This window comes from Crinia signifera, chromosome 4 (assembly GCF_055691185.1).
Source record: "Crinia signifera chromosome 4, ASM5569118v1, whole genome shotgun sequence".
NCBI classification, from domain to species: domain Eukaryota; kingdom Metazoa; phylum Chordata; class Amphibia; order Anura; family Myobatrachidae; genus Crinia; species Crinia signifera.
Genome location: NC_139220.1, coordinates 176643171 through 176664821, shown reverse-complemented (window position 1 = coordinate 176664821; position 21651 = coordinate 176643171). Strand labels below are relative to the sequence as shown.

Genomic DNA, 21651 nt, shown 5'->3' with positions numbered 1-21651 from the left:
AAGGCCGTGATTGGTTCGTCGGACCGACGGACCAATCACAGCCATGGAGGGGGGTTTAAACTAACGGTGACTGCACTGCAGACGCCTTTCCGGTCTGGAATTGCTTGCAGTGCGGTCACCGTGCCCAGCTGCCGCCATTTACTGACCAGAACCTTGCTAAATACTTACCTGATCACTGCCTGGATCTTGCTTCTGCTTGTGACATCCTGTGCTGTGTTGTGCTGTGTTGTGCTGCTGCGAGTTATTAGATAGAGATAGAGAGAGAGAGAGAGAGAGAGATAGAGAGGCCTAGTGACAGAGAGTGCTATATTTTGTGCTGCTGCAGTGTAATAGAGTTATAGATAGAGAGATAGAGAGAGAGAGATAGAGAGATAGTGACAGATTGTGCTATATATTTTTTATATAACTGACTGCTGCCCCCCCTTTTGTGCTGATCAGTATAAATTAACTGATCAGCAACTTTTTGGGGGCGCAGGTTTTTTTTTATATATATATATACCTGTCAGTGCTGCTGCTGCAGTGTCATAGAGTGATAGATAGTGAGAGATAGAGAGATAGAGAGATAGAGAGAGATAGTGACAGAGAGTGATAGAGACTGCTATATTTTGTGTCTACTGCCCCCCTTTTGTGCACCCCCAGCAACTTTTTGGGGGTGCAGGGGTTATTTTTCATATATATAACTGTCAGTGCTGCTGCTGCAGTGTCATAGAGTGATAGATAGTGAGAGATAGAGAGATAGAGAGAGATAGTGACAGAGAGTGATAGAGAGTGCTAAATTTTGTGTCTGCTGCCCACGCCTTTTGTGCTGATCACTATATCTGAGGTGATCAGCAACTTTTTTGGGGGTGCAGAGGTTGTTTTTTTTTATATATATACCTGCCAGTTGCACTGTCGGTTGCACCAAAGGTTGTGCACCTGCTGCCCCTCACTGGTAATCAGTGTCGCATCACTGATCACCTTTTTTTTTTTTTGTGGGTGCTGTGGGGTCTTTTTTTAAATTTTTTTTTACACACACTGTGATTTTGTGGGTGTCCTGTGGCCACTGTGCGCTGATCAGTGACGTACATCACTGATCATCTGTCACGGTCTCAGGTACATCACGCTGGTCACCAGGCCGGGGATTGGCTAGACCTGACACAGGGGTGCGGAGTCTTACCACGCCATAGGTGTTCACCAGTGACCCCTCCAGTTGGGATTTGGGCTTTGCTGCTATGGACATGCCGGTCGCGGTCCCCTGAGCAGGTTCCCCATGTGGCACTGGTAACCCCTTGGAAACAGGTAGCGTGGATTCAGGATTATGCGTAGTCATCTTAGCCGGGTTGTACACTGGTATGTCACGGAGCACAGTACACAAGGGTCAGACAGGAGAATAGTCAGAAGGCAAGCCGAGGTCGTCCACTGGTAATCACTGGGTACGGTACACGAGGATCAGGCAGGAGAGTGGTCAGGAGGCAGGCCGAGGTCATACACAGGTAACCCACGATTCACGGTACACAGGGATTAAGCCGAAGGATAGTCAGGAAGCAAGCCGAAGTCAGTATCTGGTGATCAGGAATACAGTGAAGTACAAGGGACGCTGGAGCAGGATGTGAGCCTATACTCTGGCAGCTTCTGTCTGCCAGAGACTGCCTTTTTATAGGAAGCACAGGGAGCTAATTACTCACAGGTGCCCTAATCAATGAAGGCTGAGCATGGTCAGTTCACACTGAACTCTCCTGCAGGAGAGAGTTACCAGGTGTTGCAACTAATCAGCAGAGCTCAGATCACACAGACTTTCCTGCAGCATGGAGTGGATCAGAAGCTGAAATCAGCATGCAGACTTTAACCACACAGAGCTGTCAGCAGCAATAGACAGAGCCAGCAGGATTTTGCATGCAGGTAACACTGAATACTACATATTGTGACATTACCCCCCCCTCTAGGGGTGGGCTCCGAACACCCCACAAGTAAATTTTCATGGTCGTCTGCGGTGCTTCTTCTTTTTGGAAGACTTTTTGGATTTTGTTGACTGATGTGTGACCTTTGGCTCTACAAAACGGGCAGTAGATAATATTGGACGTCCCAGAAAAGGAGTGACATCATGATCCGAGCCGCACTCTGAACTTGAATCCTGGTCCATGGTCCGTGTAGGGAGTTCATGAGGATCCACCATCAACCTGGAAGAACCTACACATATAACTCCACCTCTTAAATTCAAGGAATCGGGTCTCAAAAAATTTTTTGGGGATGCTCTGGGAATTTTAGAATGTAGTCCAGCTGACTCACCACTCTGACTGACCTCAGGTGCGGCAAGGATAGACCTCTCACCAGGAGTCTTGGGTCCAAATCTTTCAACCACAGCCTTGGAAAAAGAAATTAGGTCTCTTAGTCGGGGGTCATGAGTCTCAATGAGTGTACTAACCCACTCCATGGCTTCTCCCCTGAATGACAACACTAAGTATTTGACAATGTTTGCCAAATTAACCCCGGAGAATGGATCAGAGTTCATAGCATCTAAATAATAGTCTGCTAGGGCTTGGAAATGTGTGAGATCTCCATCAAATTGGACAAACTGAGGCTCTTTAAATGAATCCAATTGAACTGGATCCTCCTGGAAAATGGACTTGGAGGACAGTTTGGGTAGAGCCGGGACTCCCAGCAACACAGGCAAATCTTCTTGAATGGCAGGCATTGGAACCTTAGAGACCATGAGGGTACTGGAGACAGGTCCGGAGGCTGCGGAGGAAGACCCGGAGACTTTGGAGGCAGGCCCGTAGGCCATGGAGACAGGCCCGGAGGCCACGGAGACAGGCCCGGAGGCCGTGGCACATAGGTCCTCATGCCCGGAGGCAAGGGCAGATGGGTCCTCATGCCCGAAGGCAAGGGCAGATGGGTCCTCATGCCCGAAGGCAAGGGCATATGGGTCCTCATGCCCGAAGGCAAGGGCAGATGGGTCCTCATGCCCGAAGGCAAGGGCAGATGGATCTCTACTGGGAGTGACACACTCGGAACTCCCGTCTGGAGTGGAGGACTCGGAACTTCCGTCTGGAGTGGAGGACTCGGAACCCCCATCTGGGGTGATTAACTCGGAACCCCCATCTGGGGTGATTAACTCGGAATCCCCATCTGGGGTGATTAACTGGGGACACCCTTCTTGGGTGCTTAACTCGGAACCCCCTCCTGGGGTGACGGACTCGAAACCCCCACCTGGGGTGACGGACTCGGAACCCCCACTTGGGGTGATAAACTCGGAACCCCCACTTGGGGTGATAAACTCGGAACCCCCACTTGGGGTGATAGACTCTGAACCCCCACTTGGGGTGATAAACTCGGAACCCCCACTTGGGGTGATAAACTCGGAACCCCTACTTGGGGTGACATACAGAGCCCCTTCTTGAGGCAAAGTGCTCGGTGGCCCTACTTGGGAAGCCACACTCAGAGACTCCTCTTTGGGTAATGCATTCAGACGCCCTTTTCGGGGTACCACCTTCAGAGACACCTCTTGGGGTGCAGTGCTCAGGAAACCCACCTGGGGCGCAATGCTCAGAGACCCTGTTTGGGGTGTGGTACTCTGAGACCCTGCTTGGAGCCTGCCAGTCTGAGACCCCTCCTGGTGCACGACACTCTGAGACCCCTCTCGGAACTCAACACTGGGGAATTCCTTTTGGAGTACAGCACTTTGATGCCCTTCCTGGGACTTAACACTAGGAAGCTCCTCCTGGAGCACATTACTCGGAAGCCCCTTCTTGGGCTGGACTGCCAGGACCCCATCTTTGGGTTTGATACTCCCCTCCTGGGGCTTGTAACCATGAACCCCCTCCTGGGGCTGGATGGACAGGACCCCCACCTGGGGTTGGACTGATGGAACCCCCTCTCGGGGTGAGACTGAATGGACTCCCTCTTGAGTTTGGACCAACAGGGGCCCCTCTTGGGGTGAGGCTGGCTGGACCCTCTCATGGACTTGGACCAACAGGACCCCCTCTTGGGGCTTGCGATCATGAACACCTTCCCGAGGCTGGACCTGGGCTATACAGTTCTTCAAAGAAATTTTGGTCCTAGGACCCCAGTTGTAACCATAGGATTCCCTCTGGGTTAGAACAGAATCTACTGCTCTATTTCGGGTCCCACGTAGGGAACAATCCCCGATGAAATGATCCTGGGCTCCACAATAAAAGCATAGGCTGAGGGATCTACGCCGCTGGCGCTCCTCATCAGACAACTGGGGACGAGGATGACTCAGGTACCTGTCCTTGCAGGGCACAGATGTAGATGCCACTGGAGTGCCCGGAATGTCATCAGAGGGTTTCACAGGCACTGAACCTAGAGTGGAAGGTACCGTGCCACTAGAAGGACTGCCTAGTAAGACGGTAATCACTGAAAACACCTTAGTCAGTAGCTCCTGCAACTGCTGCATTAAAAGGTGAAGAATCTTCAATGCCTCTGACACTGGTTCCACGGATATTGGAGGAGATGAAGCGAAGTCCATCCGCTGTAACAGAGTCTGTATGCTTTGTAAAATCAGAGCTTGGTTCTGCTCTTGCTTACAGACCCTAGCAGACAGTTGCTCCCATAGCTCCTTTTTTGGGCCAGAGTATTCTGTCACGGTCTCAGGTACATCACGCTGGTCACCAGGCCGGGGATTGGCTAGACCTGACACAGGGGTGCGGAGTCTTACCACGCCATAGGTGTTCACCAGTGACCCCTCCAGTTGGGATTTGGGCTTTGCTGCTATGGACATGCCGGTCGCGGTCCCCTGAGCAGGTTCCCCATGTGGCACTGGTAACCCCTTGGAAACAGGTAGCGTGGATTCAGGATTATGCGTAGTCATCTTAGCCGGGTTGTACACTGGTATGTCACGGAGCACAGTACACAAGGGTCAGACAGGAGAATAGTCAGAAGGCAAGCCGAGGTCGTCCACTGGTAATCACTGGGTACGGTACACGAGGATCAGGCAGGAGAGTGGTCAGGAGGCAGGCCGAGGTCATACACAGGTAACCCACGATTCACGGTACACAGGGATTAAGCCGAAGGATAGTCAGGAAGCAAGCCGAAGTCAGTATCTGGTGATCAGGAATACAGTGAAGTACAAGGGACGCTGGAGCAGGATGTGAGCCTATACTCTGGCAGCTTCTGTCTGCCAGAGACTGCCTTTTTATAGGAAGCACAGGGAGCTAATTACTCACAGGTGCCCTAATCAATGAAGGCTGAGCATGGTCAGTTCACACTGAACTCTCCTGCAGGAGAGAGTTACCAGGTGTTGCAACTAATCAGCAGAGCTCAGATCACACAGACTTTCCTGCAGCATGGAGTGGATCAGAAGCTGAAATCAGCATGCAGACTTTAACCACACAGAGCTGTCAGCAGCAATAGACAGAGCCAGCAGGATTTTGCATGCAGGTAACACTGAATACTACATATTGTGACATCATCTTTTTCGGCACAGGGTTGATCTATTTTTTTTTTTTTTATCAAATTCCTGTTGCCTTTGAGCGCTGTTCAGTGACGGACGTTACTGACCAACATCTGTGCTCAATTTTTGGCGCAGGACCTTTTTTTTTTTAACCCCTTCAATTTTTTTTTTTTTAACCCCTTCAATTTTTTTTTTTTTAACCCCTTCATTTTTTTTTTTGTATAAAGTATTTTTTTTTTTCTGCACTACATACACACTACACACTACATACCCCCCGGGTTGAAATAAAGTTTGTACCCCCCCCCCCCTACACTATACACGTGCTGAAACATTTCACTACCAGTAACACAAAAATAAAAATGGCATCCCAAATGTCATCCCAAATGTCATCCCAGTCATCCAGAAGAATGTATTCAGCGGAGGAGGCATATGCCATGCTTGCCTCTGACTCTGACACAGCCAGTGATGCAAGCGGGGAATTTGAAGGATTCGTCTTAAGCTCCTCTTCCTCCTCTGGTGATGAGGGACCCCCTCAAAGACGCCCCCGTAGAGCAGCTGAGACCCACCCCCCAATAATTGATCTCGTATGGACCCCACCACCAGACAATTTTGAGCCCCAGGTTCCTGAGTTTTTGGCCATGCCAGGAATCCAATTTGATTCCACAGGTCTCAGAGAAATTGACTTTTTCAAATTATTTTTCTCTGATGATTTTATAAATTTAATGGTGGACCAAAGTAATTTATATGCCCAGCAGTTTATTGCTCAAAACCCCACGTCATCATTTGCTAGGTGGACCCCTGTAGATGCAGTAGAGATGATGACGTTTTGGGGTCTGGTGTTTCATATGGGCATAGTAAAAAAGCCAGAAATTAGGCAATATTGGAGTACAGATGTTCTGTACAGCACCCCATTTTACCGTATGGCCATGCCCCGGGCTCGATTTGAGACGATCCTTAAATTTTTGCATTACAACGATAATGCACAGTGCCCACCCAGAGATGATCCCACCTTTGACCGGCTATTCAAAGTCAGGCCGGTCATTGATCATTTCAGTGCCAAATTTGAAGAGATGTACATCCCAGATAAATTCATTTGCATAGACGAGTCCCTTATACATTTTAAAGGAAGGGTTAAATTCCGCCAGTACCTTCCCAGTAAGAGGGCAAGGTATGGCATAAAAATGTATAAGCTGTGTGAAAGCACCTCAGGGTACACTCACAGGTTTAGGGTATATGAAGGGAAGGATTCAAGAATTGAACCGCCAGAATGCCCCCCCTCCCTCGTAGGTGTTAGTGGAAAAATTGTCTGGGATTTAGTGCACCCCTTCCTGGATAAAGGTTATCACCTCTATGTGGATAACTTTTACACTAGCATCCCCCTGTTTAAGGCCCTTGGTTCAAGAGGTACAGCAGCTTTCGGTACTGTGCGCAAGAACCAAAGAGGCCTCCCAAAAACGCACATTGCCCAAGTAATTGGGTGAAAGCAGGGGAATATGCACCAAAATATGTTGTTGGTCAAATATAAGGAAAAGAGGGATGTCCTTATACTGACAACAATTCACGGAGACAGTACCACCTCCGTCCCTGTACGAGGTACCAGTACCCACACCTCAAAACCTAATTGTATCCTGGATTACAATAGATACATGGGCGGAGTGGATCTTTCAGATCAGGTACTGAAGCCGTACAGTGCCCTGCGGAAAACAAAAATCTGGTACAAGAAGCTGGCCGTGTATATCATCCAGATGGCACTGTATAACGCTTACGTGCTATTCCGTTCTACCGGCCAGAGGGGGACATTTATGCACTTTCAAGAGGAAGTCATAGAGGGCCTAGTATTTGGGAACCAGCAGGCAGAGGGCCCCAGTACTTCTAGTACTGGCCCCCGTATTGTACCAGGGCAGCATTTTCCGAACGAAATCCCCTCCACTGCAAGAAAGGGCAGGACACAAAAAAGGTGCAAAGTTTGCTATAAAAAGGAATAAGAAAGGAAACTATTTTCCACTGTGAAACTTGCCCCGACAAACCCGGCCTATGTATAAAGGAGTGTTTTAAAATATACCACACATCTATGGATTATTAGGTTCATCATTTCACCGTGCTTCGGGGGTCTTGCTAATGCCACATAGCACCCACCAACATTCCACCAGAATCTGAGCTGCAAAATCCAAAAATCACTCCTTCCCTTCTGAGTCCTGCCATGCACCCAACTGGTATTTTTTGGTCACATATGAGGCATTGCCGTACTCGGGAGAAATTGGGGCACAGATTTTGGGGTGCTTTTTCTCCTTCATACCTTCTGAAAATGAAAAATTTTGAGCCAGAACTGCATTTTTGTGTAAAAAAATGTAATTTTTCATTTTCACTGCCCAGTTGTATCAAAATTGGTGAAACCCCTGGGGGTTTGAAATGTACACTATACCCCTAGATGAATTCCCTGAGGGGTGTAGTTTGCAACATGGGGTCACTTGTGGGGTGGTTCCACTGTATTGGTGCTTTGGGGGTCTTGCTAATGCGACATAGCACCCACCAACATTCCACCAGAATTTGTGCTGCAAAATCCAAATATCACTCCTTCCCTTCTGAGTCCTGACACTTTTTGGTCACACATGAGGCATTGCCGTACTCGGGAGAAATTGGGGCACAGATTTTGGGGTGCTTTTTCTCCTTCATACCTTATGAAAATGAAAAATTTTGAGCCAGAACTGCATTTTTGTGTAAAAAAATGTAATTTTTCATTTTCACTGCCCAGTTGTATCAAAATTGGTGAAACCCCTGGGGGTTTGAAATGTACACTATACCCCTAGATGAATTCCCTGTGGGGTGTAGTTTGCAAAATGGGGTCACTTGTGGGGGGGTTCCACTGTATTGGTGCTTTGGGGGTCTTGCTAATGCGACATAGCACCCACCAACATTCCACCACCAAAAATCACTCCTTCCCTTCTGAGTCCTGCCATGCACCCAACTGGTATTTTTTGGTCACATATGAGGCATTGCCATACTCGGGAGAAATTGGGGCACAGATTTTGGGGTGCTTTTTCTCCTTCATACCTTATGAAAATGAAAAATTTTGAGCCAGAACTGCATTTTTGTGTAAAAAAATGTAATTTTTCATTTTCACTGCCCAGTTGTATCAAAATTGGTGAAACCCCTGGGGGTTTGAAATGTACACTATACCCCTAGATGAATTCCCTGAGGGGTGTAGTTTGCAAAATGGGGTCACTTGTGGGGGGGTTCCACTGTATTGGTGCTTGGGGGGTCTTGCTAATGCAACATAGCACCCACCAACATTCCACCAGAATCTGAGCTGCAAAATCCAAAAATCACTCCTTCCTTTCTGAGTCCTGCCATGCAACCAAATGGTATTTTTTGGTCACATGTGAGGCATTGCCGTACTCGGAAGAAATTGGGGCACAGATTTTGGGGTGCTTTGTCTCCTTCATTCCTTGTGAAAATGAAAAATTTTGAGCCAGAACTGCATTTTTGTGTAAAAAATTTAATTTTGCATTTGCACAGCCCAGTTGTATCAAAATTGGTGAAACCCCTGGGGGTTTGAAATGTACACTATACACCTAGATGAATTCCCTGAGGGGTGTAGTTTGCAAAATGGGGTCACTTGTGGGGGGGTTCCACTGTATTGGTGCTTGGGGGGTCTTGCTAATGCGACATAGCACCCACCAAAATTCCACCAGAATCTGAGCTGCAAAATCCAAAAATCACTCCTTCCCTTCTGAGTCCTGCCATGCGCCCAAATGGTATTTTTTGGTCACATGTGAGGCATTGCCGTACTCGGGAGAAATTGGGGCACAGATTTTGGGGTGCTTTTTCTCCTTCATACCTTCTGAAAATGAAAAATTTTGAGCCAGAACTGCATTTTTGTGTAAAAAAATTTAATTTTTCATTTTCACTGCCCAGTTGTATCAAAATTGGTGAAACCCTTGGGGGTTTGAAATGTACACTATACCCCTAGATGAATTCCCTGAGGGGTGTAGTTTGCAAAATGGGGTCACTTGTGGGGGGGTTCCACTGTATTGGTGCTTTGGGGGTCTTGCTAATGCGACATAGCACCCACCAACATTCCACCACCAAAAATCACTCCTTCCCTTCTGAGTCCTGCCATGCACCCAACTGGTATTTTTTGGTCACATATGAGGCATTGCCATACTCGGGAGAAATTGGGGCACAGATTTTGGGGTGCTTTTTCTCCTTCATACCTTATGAAAATGAAAAATTTTGAGCCAGAACTGCATTTTTGTGTAAAAAAATGTAATTTTTCATTTTCACTGCCCAGTTGTATCAAAATTGGTGAAACCCCTGGGGGTTTGAAATGTACACTATACCCCTAGATGAATTCCCTGAGGGGTGTAGTTTGCAAAATGGGGTCACTTGTGGGGGGGTTCCACTGTATTGGTGCTTGGGGGGTCTTGATAATGCAACATAGCACCCACCAACATTCCACCAGAATCTGAGCTGCAAAATCCAAAAATCACTCCTTCCTTTCTGAGTCCTGCCATGCACCCAAATGGTATTTTTTGGTCACATGTGAGGCATTGCCATACTCGGGAGAAATTGGGGCACAGATTTTGGGGTGCTTTGTATCCTTCATTCCTTGTGAAAATGAAAAATTTTGAGCCAGAACTGCATTTTTGTGTAAAAAATGTAATTTTGCATTTGCACAGCCCAGTTGTATCAAAATTGGTGAAACCCCTGGGGGTTTGAAATGTACACTATACCCCTAGATGAATTCCCTGAGGGGTGTAGTTTGCAAAATGGGGTCACTTGTGGGGGGGTTCCACTGTATTGGTGCTTGGGGGGTCTTGCTAATGCGACATAGCACCCACCAACATTCCACCACCAAAAATCACTCCTTCCCTTCTGAGTCCTGCCATGCACCCAACTGGTATTTTTTGGTCACATATGAGGCATTGCCATACTCGGGAGAAATTGGGGCACAGATTTTGGGGTGCTTTTTCTCCTTCATACCTTATGAAAATGAAAAATTTTGAGCCAGAACTGCATTTTTGTGTAAAAAAATGTAATTTTTCATTTTCACTGCCCAGTTGTATCAAAATTGGTGAAACCCCTGGGGGTTTGAAATGTACACTATACCCCTAGATGAATTCCCTGAGGGGTGTAGTTTGCAAAATGGGGTCACTTGTGGGGGGGTTCCACTGTATTGGTGCTTGGGGGGTCTTGCTAATGCAACATAGCACCCACCAACATTCCACCAGAATCTGAGCTGCAAAATCCAAAAATCACTCCTTCCTTTCTGAGTCCTGCCATGCACCCAAATGGTATTTTTTGGTCACATGTGAGGCATTGCCGTACTCGGGAGAAATTGGGGCACAGATTTTGGGGGTGCTTTTTCTCCTTCATACCTTCTGAAAATGAAAAATTTTGAGCCAGAACTGCATTTTTGTGTAAAAAATTTAATTTTTAATTTTCACTGCCCAGTTGTACCACAATTGGTGAAACCCCTGGGGGTTTGAAATGTACACTATACCCCTAGATGAATTCCCTGAGGGGTGTAGTTTGCAAAATGGGGTCACTTGTGGGGGGGTTCCTAAATTTTAGCATCTTATGGTGCCTAGAAACCTACATGGTGCCTAAAAAATAATCTCATAAAAAGGAGGCTCCAAAATCAAGTAGGTGCTCCTTCTATTATGAAGCCTGTGGTTTGGTCAACGTGCACACTAGGGCCACATATAGGATATTTATGAAAACAAAAGATTTGGGGGAATCAATTTTTAGTCACATTTCTCTAGTAAAATGTACTGTGTTCCTTAGAAAAATGTATTAAAATTGCAAATCTGCAAAAAAAATGAAATTTTGAAATTTCACCTACACTTTGTTTTAATTCCTGTGAAACACCTAAAGGGTTAACAAACTTCCAAAATGCTGTTTTGAATACTGTGAGGGGTGCAGTTTTTGAAATGGCATCATTTATGGGGGTGTCTCACATACAAGTCCCTCAAAGTCACATCAGAACTGAACTGGTCCCTAAAAAAATCAGTGTTTGAAATTTTCTTGAAAATTTGAGAATTTTCTATTCATATTGTAAGCCTCCTAGTGTCCAAAAAAATTAAAAGGAAGTTGAAATAATGATGGAAACATAAAGTAGACATATGGTCTAAGTTAGTTATTAACTATTTTGAGTGGTATGATTATTTGTCTCACAAGCAGAAAATTTAACATTTTGCAAATTGCTAAATTTTCCATTTTTTTACGACATTTTGGTATTTTTCACAAAAAAACACAGACTGTATCGACCCAAATTTACCGCTAATTTGAAGTACAATGTGTCACGAAAAAACAATCTCAAAATCACTGGGATAAGTAAAAGCAAAAAAAAGTTATCCCCACTTAAGTGATACATGTCAGATTTGAAAAAAAGGGCTCTGTCAGGAACGCAAAAACTGGCTCTGTCAGGAAGGGGTTAAATAATGCTTTGTAATTATTATTTTTCATTCTACTCTTATACATTTCTATTACCACAGATCATGTTAACAGAAGCATTTGATTTTTTTCAGCTCAGTATTCAAAGGGTCTGCCGTATGTGTTTACCACATGTCTGACATCCAGACTGTGTTCAATGGACCATTTGCACACAAAGAAGGCCCAAACCACCAGTTAATTCCTTATCAGGGTAGGATTCCATATCCAAGGCCTGGCACGGTAAGCTTCACTTTCACCTGTTAGAATATGCATCACATAAGACAATGTTTAAGACCTCAAATAAACCCCAGCATTTCACATCCAGGTACTGGGTTAGCGATGTGGCCATCACAAGATGAGGGGGTGGCCATGTTGCAGGGGTCATGTCTAGCAATTATAATAACTATCCAATAGCCACCTCCTCTCCTCTCCAACAAGAGTTGATTACCCACTGCTGGTGCATCCAAAATCTGTTCATTGCATCTTTGCTTTGGAGTCTTGCAAAAAAAATATATGCTGTTGCCAACATTTCGGAGATCTGGCATCACCTTTGTCAAGGCAGACTTGAATCCAGCCTGACGATAAACTGGGTCCCGACTGTTGGGACATACCGACTGTGGGGACCTGGGATTGCATACCCCCCATAGAGGCTGATTTGATTGCTGCCATTGTATTACTGTATTTTATTATAATAGAATAGTTTGTTTTCTTTATGCTATAGGCCTCCATTTATTCCTTCTCATTTTATTATGCATAATGCAGAAAAAGAGATAGAAAATTCAATGAAGAACTATTTGTAGAAAAAAAGAGAAAAATGTTTATGAGTATTCGTTCTATGATAAAATCAAACTAATGTTTTCATGTATAATTCAAATTCAGATCACCTTTAGTTGATATGCATTTATTGATTTATATAATGGGTTCATTTGTAGTCCTATGTGGAAGCAAACACTGACTCTGGACTTGTGCACTATGGTTTTATTTTATCAGTATGACCACAGGCCAGCATCCATCATAACTCATTCTAAAACATCTCAACCACTAACTAACTAACAGAGAACTTCACCGTAGTCACCGGACAGTTTTAAGGCATCAGTCATCAAGATAAAACCCCTCAGACACTCATTTTATACATTAAACTCCTCCCCTTCGCAGATAGACAGGAAACAATATTCGACCATCCCTTCTTAAGGGAGTGCCTCACAACTGCTCTGCATGTTTAGTAACATGCCTTCAGCTGCTCCAAACTGCAGGGAGATATGCACAGCCAAGCAAATAAGACACACTTTTCCTATACAAATGCATGACTTGCCAAAGCTTAAAATATAAACTCCCCTGGTTCCTTTGTAGCACACTGGCCCTATTGCCACACCTGATATACAATATAATTCTAAGATAGACTTCATTGTAGCACCCGCTATCTTTGAAAACCCATGCAGTTTCTGTTCCCTGTCTGGGGTGTCTCTGTCTGCTGTGGTGTTTCTAGCACACGTCTGGTTTGCATATCAGTACTGATATACAGACCACACTGAGCTAGAAGCACTACAGCAGACAGTGACACCCCAGGCAGGGAAGAGGAACTGCATGGGTTTTCAAAGCTGGCGGGTGCTACAATGAACACTATCTAAGATTTAGGGTTATGTTTAGAAATCAGCTTTGAGTTTGATAAAAGATGTATAAGTACATTATAAGTCACTACAATAAAGTCATCAGCTGGTGAAATAGTTATCTATAAAAGAGGTTCCAGAGAGTGTCCTCAAGGCATGCCAACGTGCCAAAGTCTATCCATATCCCAGCACATATGGTTAAATCAAATTGACTGAAGTACTGAGTATGTCACCCATGTCCAAGTATGGATATAACTTAAAACCTGGACTGATAGGTGCCTTGAGGACCGCGTTTGGAAACCTAGAATATATCTGCAGCTGATACAGTTATGTCTTGTTTTTAGTGCCCTGGAGGTGCATTTACCCCAACTGTGCTGACAACCAAAGAATTTCCAGATGATGTTGTTACCTTCATAAGAAATCATCCACTTATGTTCAACTCAGTCTATCCAGCACATAAGAGACCACTTCTAATAAGAACAGGAACAGATTACAAGTATACAAAGATAGCTGTGGATAGAGTAAATGCAGCAGATGGGAAGTACCATGTCCTGTTTCTTGGAACAGGTAAGCAGAGCAAGTTAAATATAAATATTCATAAAAATGAATTATTGATTTTCCTGAATCTGTCTATGAATTCATCATAACTTGTAAAAAAGGATGTACAGAAAATTGACAGTTAATGGCCACAGTTATGTTTAAGGCATCATGATTGCTATAGTATAGTTGTATTTCAGTCTAAATGATTGGAAACTGGAGATAAGTGGCTCTTAAGCAAAGAGAATGTCAAGTGTAAGATTGCAAGCCTTATAAGTACATCATTATTATCTGTACGAAAATGTGTACTGTATGTTTTATATGATCTTCTCCTGTTTATGCTGTGTACAAGCCAGTGACACCAAGTTATAAGCTTAAGGTCCATACACACTGGGCAATTATGTCCAGCATGTATGGACAGCGATGCTGCTGTCATCAGCGCTGAGGGGAAAGCCACTCAGTGCATACACACTGAGACGCTTTCCCCTTCCTGGCACAGTCAGCGGGTGGCGGAAGGCTTTGTTTTGAGTGGCTTTCAGCTCAAAATCACCCAGTGTGTAAGGACCTTTAGTTTAATAAAAATAGATTTAGTTTAAAATATAGTAGAAACAAGGAATTTGATGGCAGATAAGAACCATTTACCCCATCTAGTCTGATGCTTATCATGTGCCACATGCAGTGTGCAGGCTCCTGTATATAAATATTTTTTGGAGACATATATACTTCTAGGGACGGATTTGACATTTACAAGATAATTTTTGTTTGACTAAAGTGAACTAATGGGCCCCATACATCAGCAATTAATTGTGACAATCCTGAGATCTGGAAATGATTGCCACAATTAATTTTAGATGTGTGGGCTCCCCTTTTGGCAATCCCAACCAAAAATTAATAGGGATCGCCAATCGATTGCTTAATCAGATACGTAAGATGAGAACCAGGAGAGGGCTATGGGAACAGTGTGATCAACAGTGTCAAATGCAGTAAAGATATCTAGAAGAATGAGAAGTGAGTAATGGCCTTTAGACTTACCAGTGACCAGATCATTCACCACTATAGTCAGTGCTGTCTCAGTGGAGTGTTGGGAACTGAAAGCCTGACTGAAGTGGGTCTAATAGGGTGTAAGAGTTAAGAAAGTGTGTGAAGCAAAAGTAGACAAGTCTCTCGAGTAGATTGGAGAGGCAAGGGAGCTGAGAGAGTGAGTTGGGGTCAAATTTGTGAGTAATGGGAGTAATCACTGGATGTTTGAACGAAGAAGGAAAAGTACTAGTAGCAAGAGAGAGATTGCAGATTTTAGTTCAGGTTTGGATAAGCACTGGAGATAGAGTTTGAATGATTGTAGTGGAGTAGGAGGATAAGAAGAGTGTGGATACTTCCTTTTCATGTGTGGGCAAAAGTGCAGAGGGTTCAGATGGAGAAGTAAGTAGGTTAGAGGCTGCAGAAGAGCATAACATTTCATCTCGGATGTTATCAATCTTGTCCTTAAAGTAGGAGGCAAGTTCTTGTGCACTGATGGTATCTGATGAGGGAGGAGGGTACAGAAGAGACTTAAATGTGTTAAAAAGTCAGTTAGGGTTGGTGGCATGAGAAGAGATGAGAGATTGTTAGTGTGTTTGTTTGGCAGTGTCCAAAGCATTGCAGTAGGAGCGGTAGATAGTCTTATATGTGAGGAAATCACTCAGATTGCGAGATTTACGCCATTGTCATGCCATGGCTAGCATCTAAGCCCGCGTGGGGTGTAATGGGAAGCTGGAGCCACTTCATCAAGGGCTGTTTCAAGAGTCTGGTATAGATGACAAACAGTTGAGTCAGGAGAGATAAATGTAGAAATAGGTGTAGCATTAGTATTTCTGCGGGTTAGAGTAGGCATGCATGCTTTCAGTGTCAGTGATCTTGGGGTAATGAAGGAGAGCGAGAGGGTAATGAGATTGTGATTAGAGAGGGGGAAGTGAGTGTTAGTAAAATCAGACTGAGCACAGTCTGGTGAAAACTAGGTCAAGGCATTGGCCTTCCTCATGAGTAGAGGAGTCAGCCACTCGGAGAGGCCGAGAGAGGAGGTTACAGAGAGGAGTTTGGAAGCATGCAAAGATTGTGGACTGTCAATAGCGATATTTAAGTCAACCCAGGATGATGTTGGAAAATTTAGAAGTTGAGATGTGGAGGAGCCAGGCAGAGAAATCTTCCAGAAATTGAGATTTGTGAAGTCCAGGTGGGTGATAGCAGCAACACGCAGAGAGAAAGGGGGGAAAATATCCTAATAGAGTGCACTATGATGTGAATAAAGTTATGGTCATAATTACAAGTAGTGCTGAATGTGTAATCCCCAGCATGCCTCATTTACCTAGAAGGCTCAAAATATGGGCAGATACTGGATATTACATTGCATACTGTATCCTTTATAATACCGGAAAATATATTTTTATAATACATTGTTATATATTTCACTATAGTAACATACAATTGGATGAACTATTCTAATGTTATTACAAACATACAAGCTGAGAGTGGCATACAAAATGTACTTTTTGCACAAAATATTCGGGAAGGCTTGAAAATCTTCTTCATCCTTGATAATATAGAAAAATATGCTGCTGGATCCTAGCCTATATTATGCTTTATAATACATAATACTGTGTATATGCAGCATATCTAACAGTGGGGCAGATGGATTAAGCCTTTAAAAGAGTTCAACGAAAGGGTGCTAATGGTTCCTAACTGGCATTTTTTAAATTATCTATAACATGACTGACAGTTAGGGTCTGATTGTCTGGACATTTACAGTATCAGTCTTTATCACCCTCTCGTTTTTCTCTTTTTAAGGCTTAATACATCTGCCCAAATATTGGCAACACTATTTGGGGCCAAGCCTTGTGACTTTGGCGCGCATGCGCGAAAAGGGGCATTGTATTTCTGCATAATCATAAGCCATGCCTCCTTTTTTCATTACTGTGGGGGCATGCTCAGTGCTCTGTGAGCTGCTAGTCATACCGCCAGTACACTATCCTGATGAATAGATGCTGTGTGCAGGCATGTAATATCATTTTATTTTATATGAGTGTACCCTGCACCCATTATGGATATGTATATTCTACATCTCCAAACTCCTCTCATTCCAGAATCCCCCTCGCTTACTCCACTTTTCATTTGACTGCCGTAGATAGACATTTATACAGATATTTATTCACTGGGCTTTATACATGGGTATCGATCATAGGGTCGACCGTAAAAAAAATTGGTGTGACATTTGAGCATGTGTACCCCCAATGATTGTGCCATGTACACTCATTATGGCTCGCCATGCTTCGCGCCATTTCCCAATACTGGTCCACGTGGATTGTAAAGAGTTAAAATAATTTTAAAACGTGAGAAACTAATGTTGACCTTTTCATGTGCCAACCTTTTTTTTGTGTCGACCTTTTGTTTATGTTGACCACATGTGTATTATACAGATATTGCTTGGGGGAGAAACATTGCATGATACCTACTGTTTACATTTTTTTTTTATTAAAAAGATGTACAGTATGATCCGGACACTCGATAGTGTTACCCCACATACACATGTTCATGTTTGGGTTCGGCAGTAGGTAGCTGGCTTGCATACAATCCCATCTTCTACGCATATGTTTCCAGTGTGTTAAACTTTAGTTTATTTATGGCTATAGTTACAAATTGATATGCAATTGTCAGCAGATGAGAGAGTGAAAGTGTGTGTGATGTTTTGCCATATACTGCATTTGATCTTGCATATCAATGCTACATTGTAATCTTCAAGACCACATTCTATTGTTAAATAAAGCATATTGTTGTTTATACACAGAACTAAAGAGAACATAAACAGTTACTTTTTTGGCATTTAGAGAGTATAATAAATGACAACAAAAATTTGAGAATAAACTTAATGTTACATTAGGGTTTTTTTGCTCTTTGCCTTTGATAAGATATATTTGCATTGCAATATTTTTCATGACACTTATACAGTAAATATAGAATTCCTTTGTATCCACATCCGGCTGCTCCCCATACTTCCCTGCTCTGTACTTTTGTACCCATTGGTTATGGCTTACGAGATGCCACTTTGAGCACACCATATAGAATGACCAGATGAATATGAAATAGAATGAAGTTATTACAGGTTGAGTATCCCGTATCCGTAGATCTCTTATCCGAATTATTCCAAAAACCGTGGTTTTTGGAATCATTCGAATTTTTTTTTTTTTTTTTTTTTTACCCCCCCTAACCCTCTTTTCATACTTACCAAGTCCCAGGGCGTCCACAGCAGGCCTCCGGCATCTTCTCCAGGGTCTCCAGCGGTCCCAGGAATGCATTGCGCGAGTGTGCGCGCACGCCGGTGACGTCACCGGTGCGCGCGCACACTCGCGCAATGCATTCCTGGGACCGCTGGAGACCCGGAGAAGATGCCGGAGGCCTGCTGTGGACACCCGGGGACTGCGTGGACGCCGAGGGACCACCGGACACCATCAGGGGACAGGTAAGTATAGGCTAAAACAATTTATTCCAAAAACCGCAATATTCCCCTATCCGGAATGCTCGTGGTCCCGAGCATTTCGGATAGGGGATACTCAACCTGTAATACAATAATCCCACTTTCACACTGCCTAAACGTTTTAAAAAACTGTATTTTGAAAAGGTATTTAAAACAGGTCTGAGCCTTCACATTGCAGTAGATTACCATTTTAAATACCGTTTAAATACCATTCACATCAGTCAACCCGTTTAATCCCCTGAACACATTTCAAGGCAGCCAGCCTATCACAGGTCTGTAGTCTGTTGTTTTTACTAAATACCGTTTCAGAGCCATTCTCACTGCATAAAAAACGGCTCTGAAACGTGTAGGACTCTGCTTTTTAAACGTTTTGAAATACCAGTTATCTTTAACCGGTAAATGAACTCTGGTGCTTTCCTACTGCAGCCTTAAATGTTTTAAAATGGAAATAAAACGGCAATATACCATTTAACAAATGCAGTGTGAAAGGGGTATAATACAAAAGTGGAGTAATACCAAAGCAAGTTCTGCCATCCTTAATAAATAATAAATAAATAGAGTAAAATTAATATGAAAGAGTAGATAACACAAGCACATGTTTCCAGCTAATCAACAGGTGCCTATTCCGTGAACCAGTTCTATATAATAATATCCAGTATGAATGTGCACAAGGAGCTGTGGTGTGTACCGCCCCTCCAGTGGCACCCACGTCTAGAGTAAAATGACCCAGCCCCTATCTGGTGATGATGGAGTACCACTCATCACTGGATATATAGCAGGTATGACTTGGGAGGGGGCGGTTGTATGGATCAGAAGGGGCAGAGTGGGGGCTGGATGAGGCAGATATAGTATGGCAGAGCATAGTGCAGACCATATAATTGGTGAGCTTTTATATTCCCAAACACATTTAAAAAAGAAAAATCAAAGTATTATCGGTACTTGTGTATGATCACTGCGCACACGAAATCGGCTGCAAATCGGCCGCAAATCGCATGGAAAAATCGGATGCGATTTTGCGGCCGATTTTTGGCCGATTTTCGGCCGATTGTTCCATCATTGCACACCTTGCACACCCCCGATTTCCATCGTAGTGCATCGCATACAATATAGTGGCATGTGATGCATGCCATGCGATGCATGTGAAGCGATTCGATTTGTAATTGTACAATCACCCTGATGGGTGCTAACAATGTTAAATGCACTGCCATTGTTAACGCCACCCCCACTATCAACGCCAACCCGAAGCGTGGCGAGGCCGCGAGGGGCGGCGGTACGCGTCCTCCGACCTTTTCATACCCCCACTATCCACGTCGGCGCGGAGATGATTTTAGATAGTGTGGCGAGCGCAGCGAGCCACCGAGCCCGAAGCATGGCGAGCGCAGCGTGCCCCGCGAGGGGACGCGGAATACATGTAAAATAATCCGCGTCCCCTCGCGGGGCTTGCTGCGCTCGCCGCGCTTCGGGCTATCTAAAATCAACTCCACGCCGACGTAGATAGTGGGGGTATGAAAAGGTCGGAGGACGCGTACCGCCGCCCCTCGTGGGCTCGCAGCACTCGCCACGCTTCGGGTTGGCGTTGATAGTGGGGGTGGCGTTAACAATGGCGGTGCATTTAACATTGCGAATCACATCGCATCGCATGCCACTTGCTGGCATGCGTTGCTATGCGATATTTAATTGTACAATCAGGGGCATTTTCCCAAAAATCACATCGCATACCATCGCATAGTACCTGGGGGTGTGCAAGGATGGAATAACATGCAAATCAGCAGGAAATAAGCCAAAAATCGGCAAAAAAACGGACGCAAATCGGACTCAAAATCGCATCGCAGATCAAATCGGCCAGAAAATCGGCCGCAAATCGGATGCGATTTAGATGAAATCGGGCGCCGTGATAATACACAAGTTCCGTATTATAGGCTTCTTCAAATATATTTTAGGTCATTCACAGGTCTATCATGAAGGGGCGGAGCCAAATGGCACAGTCCATATTTTAGTACTACCCCCTTCCCGGTTGAGGGTGATTGTCACACTATCCTTCATGCTTCCCTAGAAGGAAGTGGGCAGAAGACTCTTCTGGGGCTGCAGAGGACTACCCCAAAATATGTGTGTCTCCAGCAGCTTCCAGGAGGGTCAGGTAAATATGCAGCATAGACTGACGTAATGCAAATGTGACTGTTCTCTTTAAATAGACACTTATTATTTTATACTCATTTGTATGTCATGTGGATACAACTGATATCATTGGTATTGGTCATTAGGTCAATTCATATTAGGTCGACATGGGGTACTTGTGTATTATCACGGCTCCCACGATTTCCATCTTATGGGATCTTATACAATTTAAAATTGTATACCATTGTATATGGCATACGATGAGATGAGATGAGATTTTAAATTGTATAAGCACACTAATGGGTACTTGTGTATTATAGCGGCCCCCCCGATGTGCATCGTGCGATGTTTTCATCGCGTTGCATCGCATGGCATGCATCGCATGGCATGCGATGCGAAGCGACGCGATTTTTGCCCCCTATGCGATGAAAGATCGTATAAGCACCATAAAGGGTGCTTTTAAGCACCCTAATGGGTGCTTACAATGTGAAATGCACCCCCACGCCACCCCCTCACTATAAACGTGAACCCGAAGCGTGGGGAGCGTAGTGAGCCCGCGAGGGGCGGCGGTACGCGTCCTCCGACCTTTTCCTACCCCCACAATCCACGTCGGTGTGGAGTTGAGAATAGAAAGTGTGGCGAGCGCAGCGAGCCACCGAGCCCGAAGCGTGGCGAGCGCACGCGGATACCTGTGAAGCCCGTGAGGGGACTCCGATACCTGTGAAGGTATCCGGCTGCGCTCGGCTCGGTGGCGAGCGCACTTTCTATTCTCAACTCCACGCCGACGTGGATAGTGGGGGTATGAAAAGGTCAGAGGACGCGTACCACCGCCCCCCGCTTCGGGTTCGCGTTTATAGTGGGGGGGGTGGCGTGGGGGTGCATTTCACATTGTAAGCACCCATTAGGGGCGGCGGTACGCGTCCTCCGACCATTTCATACCCCCACTATCCATGTATTACGCGTCCCCTCGCAGGGCTCGGTGGCTCGCTGCGCTTGCCACACTATATAAAATCAACTCCACGCCGACATGGATAGTGGGGGTATGAAAAGGTCGGAGGACACGT

At 44.8% G+C, this 21651-nt stretch overlaps 1 protein-coding gene across 2 annotated transcripts in view; it reads left to right on the top strand.

Moving 5' to 3' along the window:
• SEMA3C (semaphorin 3C) overlaps positions 1-21651 on the top strand; it is a 184159-nt gene that overhangs the window by 128400 nt on the left and 34108 nt on the right. For both annotated transcript variants that reach the window (XM_083183068.1, XM_083183067.1), the window contains exons 11-12: positions 11920-12064; positions 13776-13998. In XM_083183068.1, coding sequence (XP_083039194.1) covers positions 11920-12064; positions 13776-13998 — 368 coding nt within the window. The remainder of the gene's footprint in view (positions 1-11919; positions 12065-13775; positions 13999-21651) is intronic.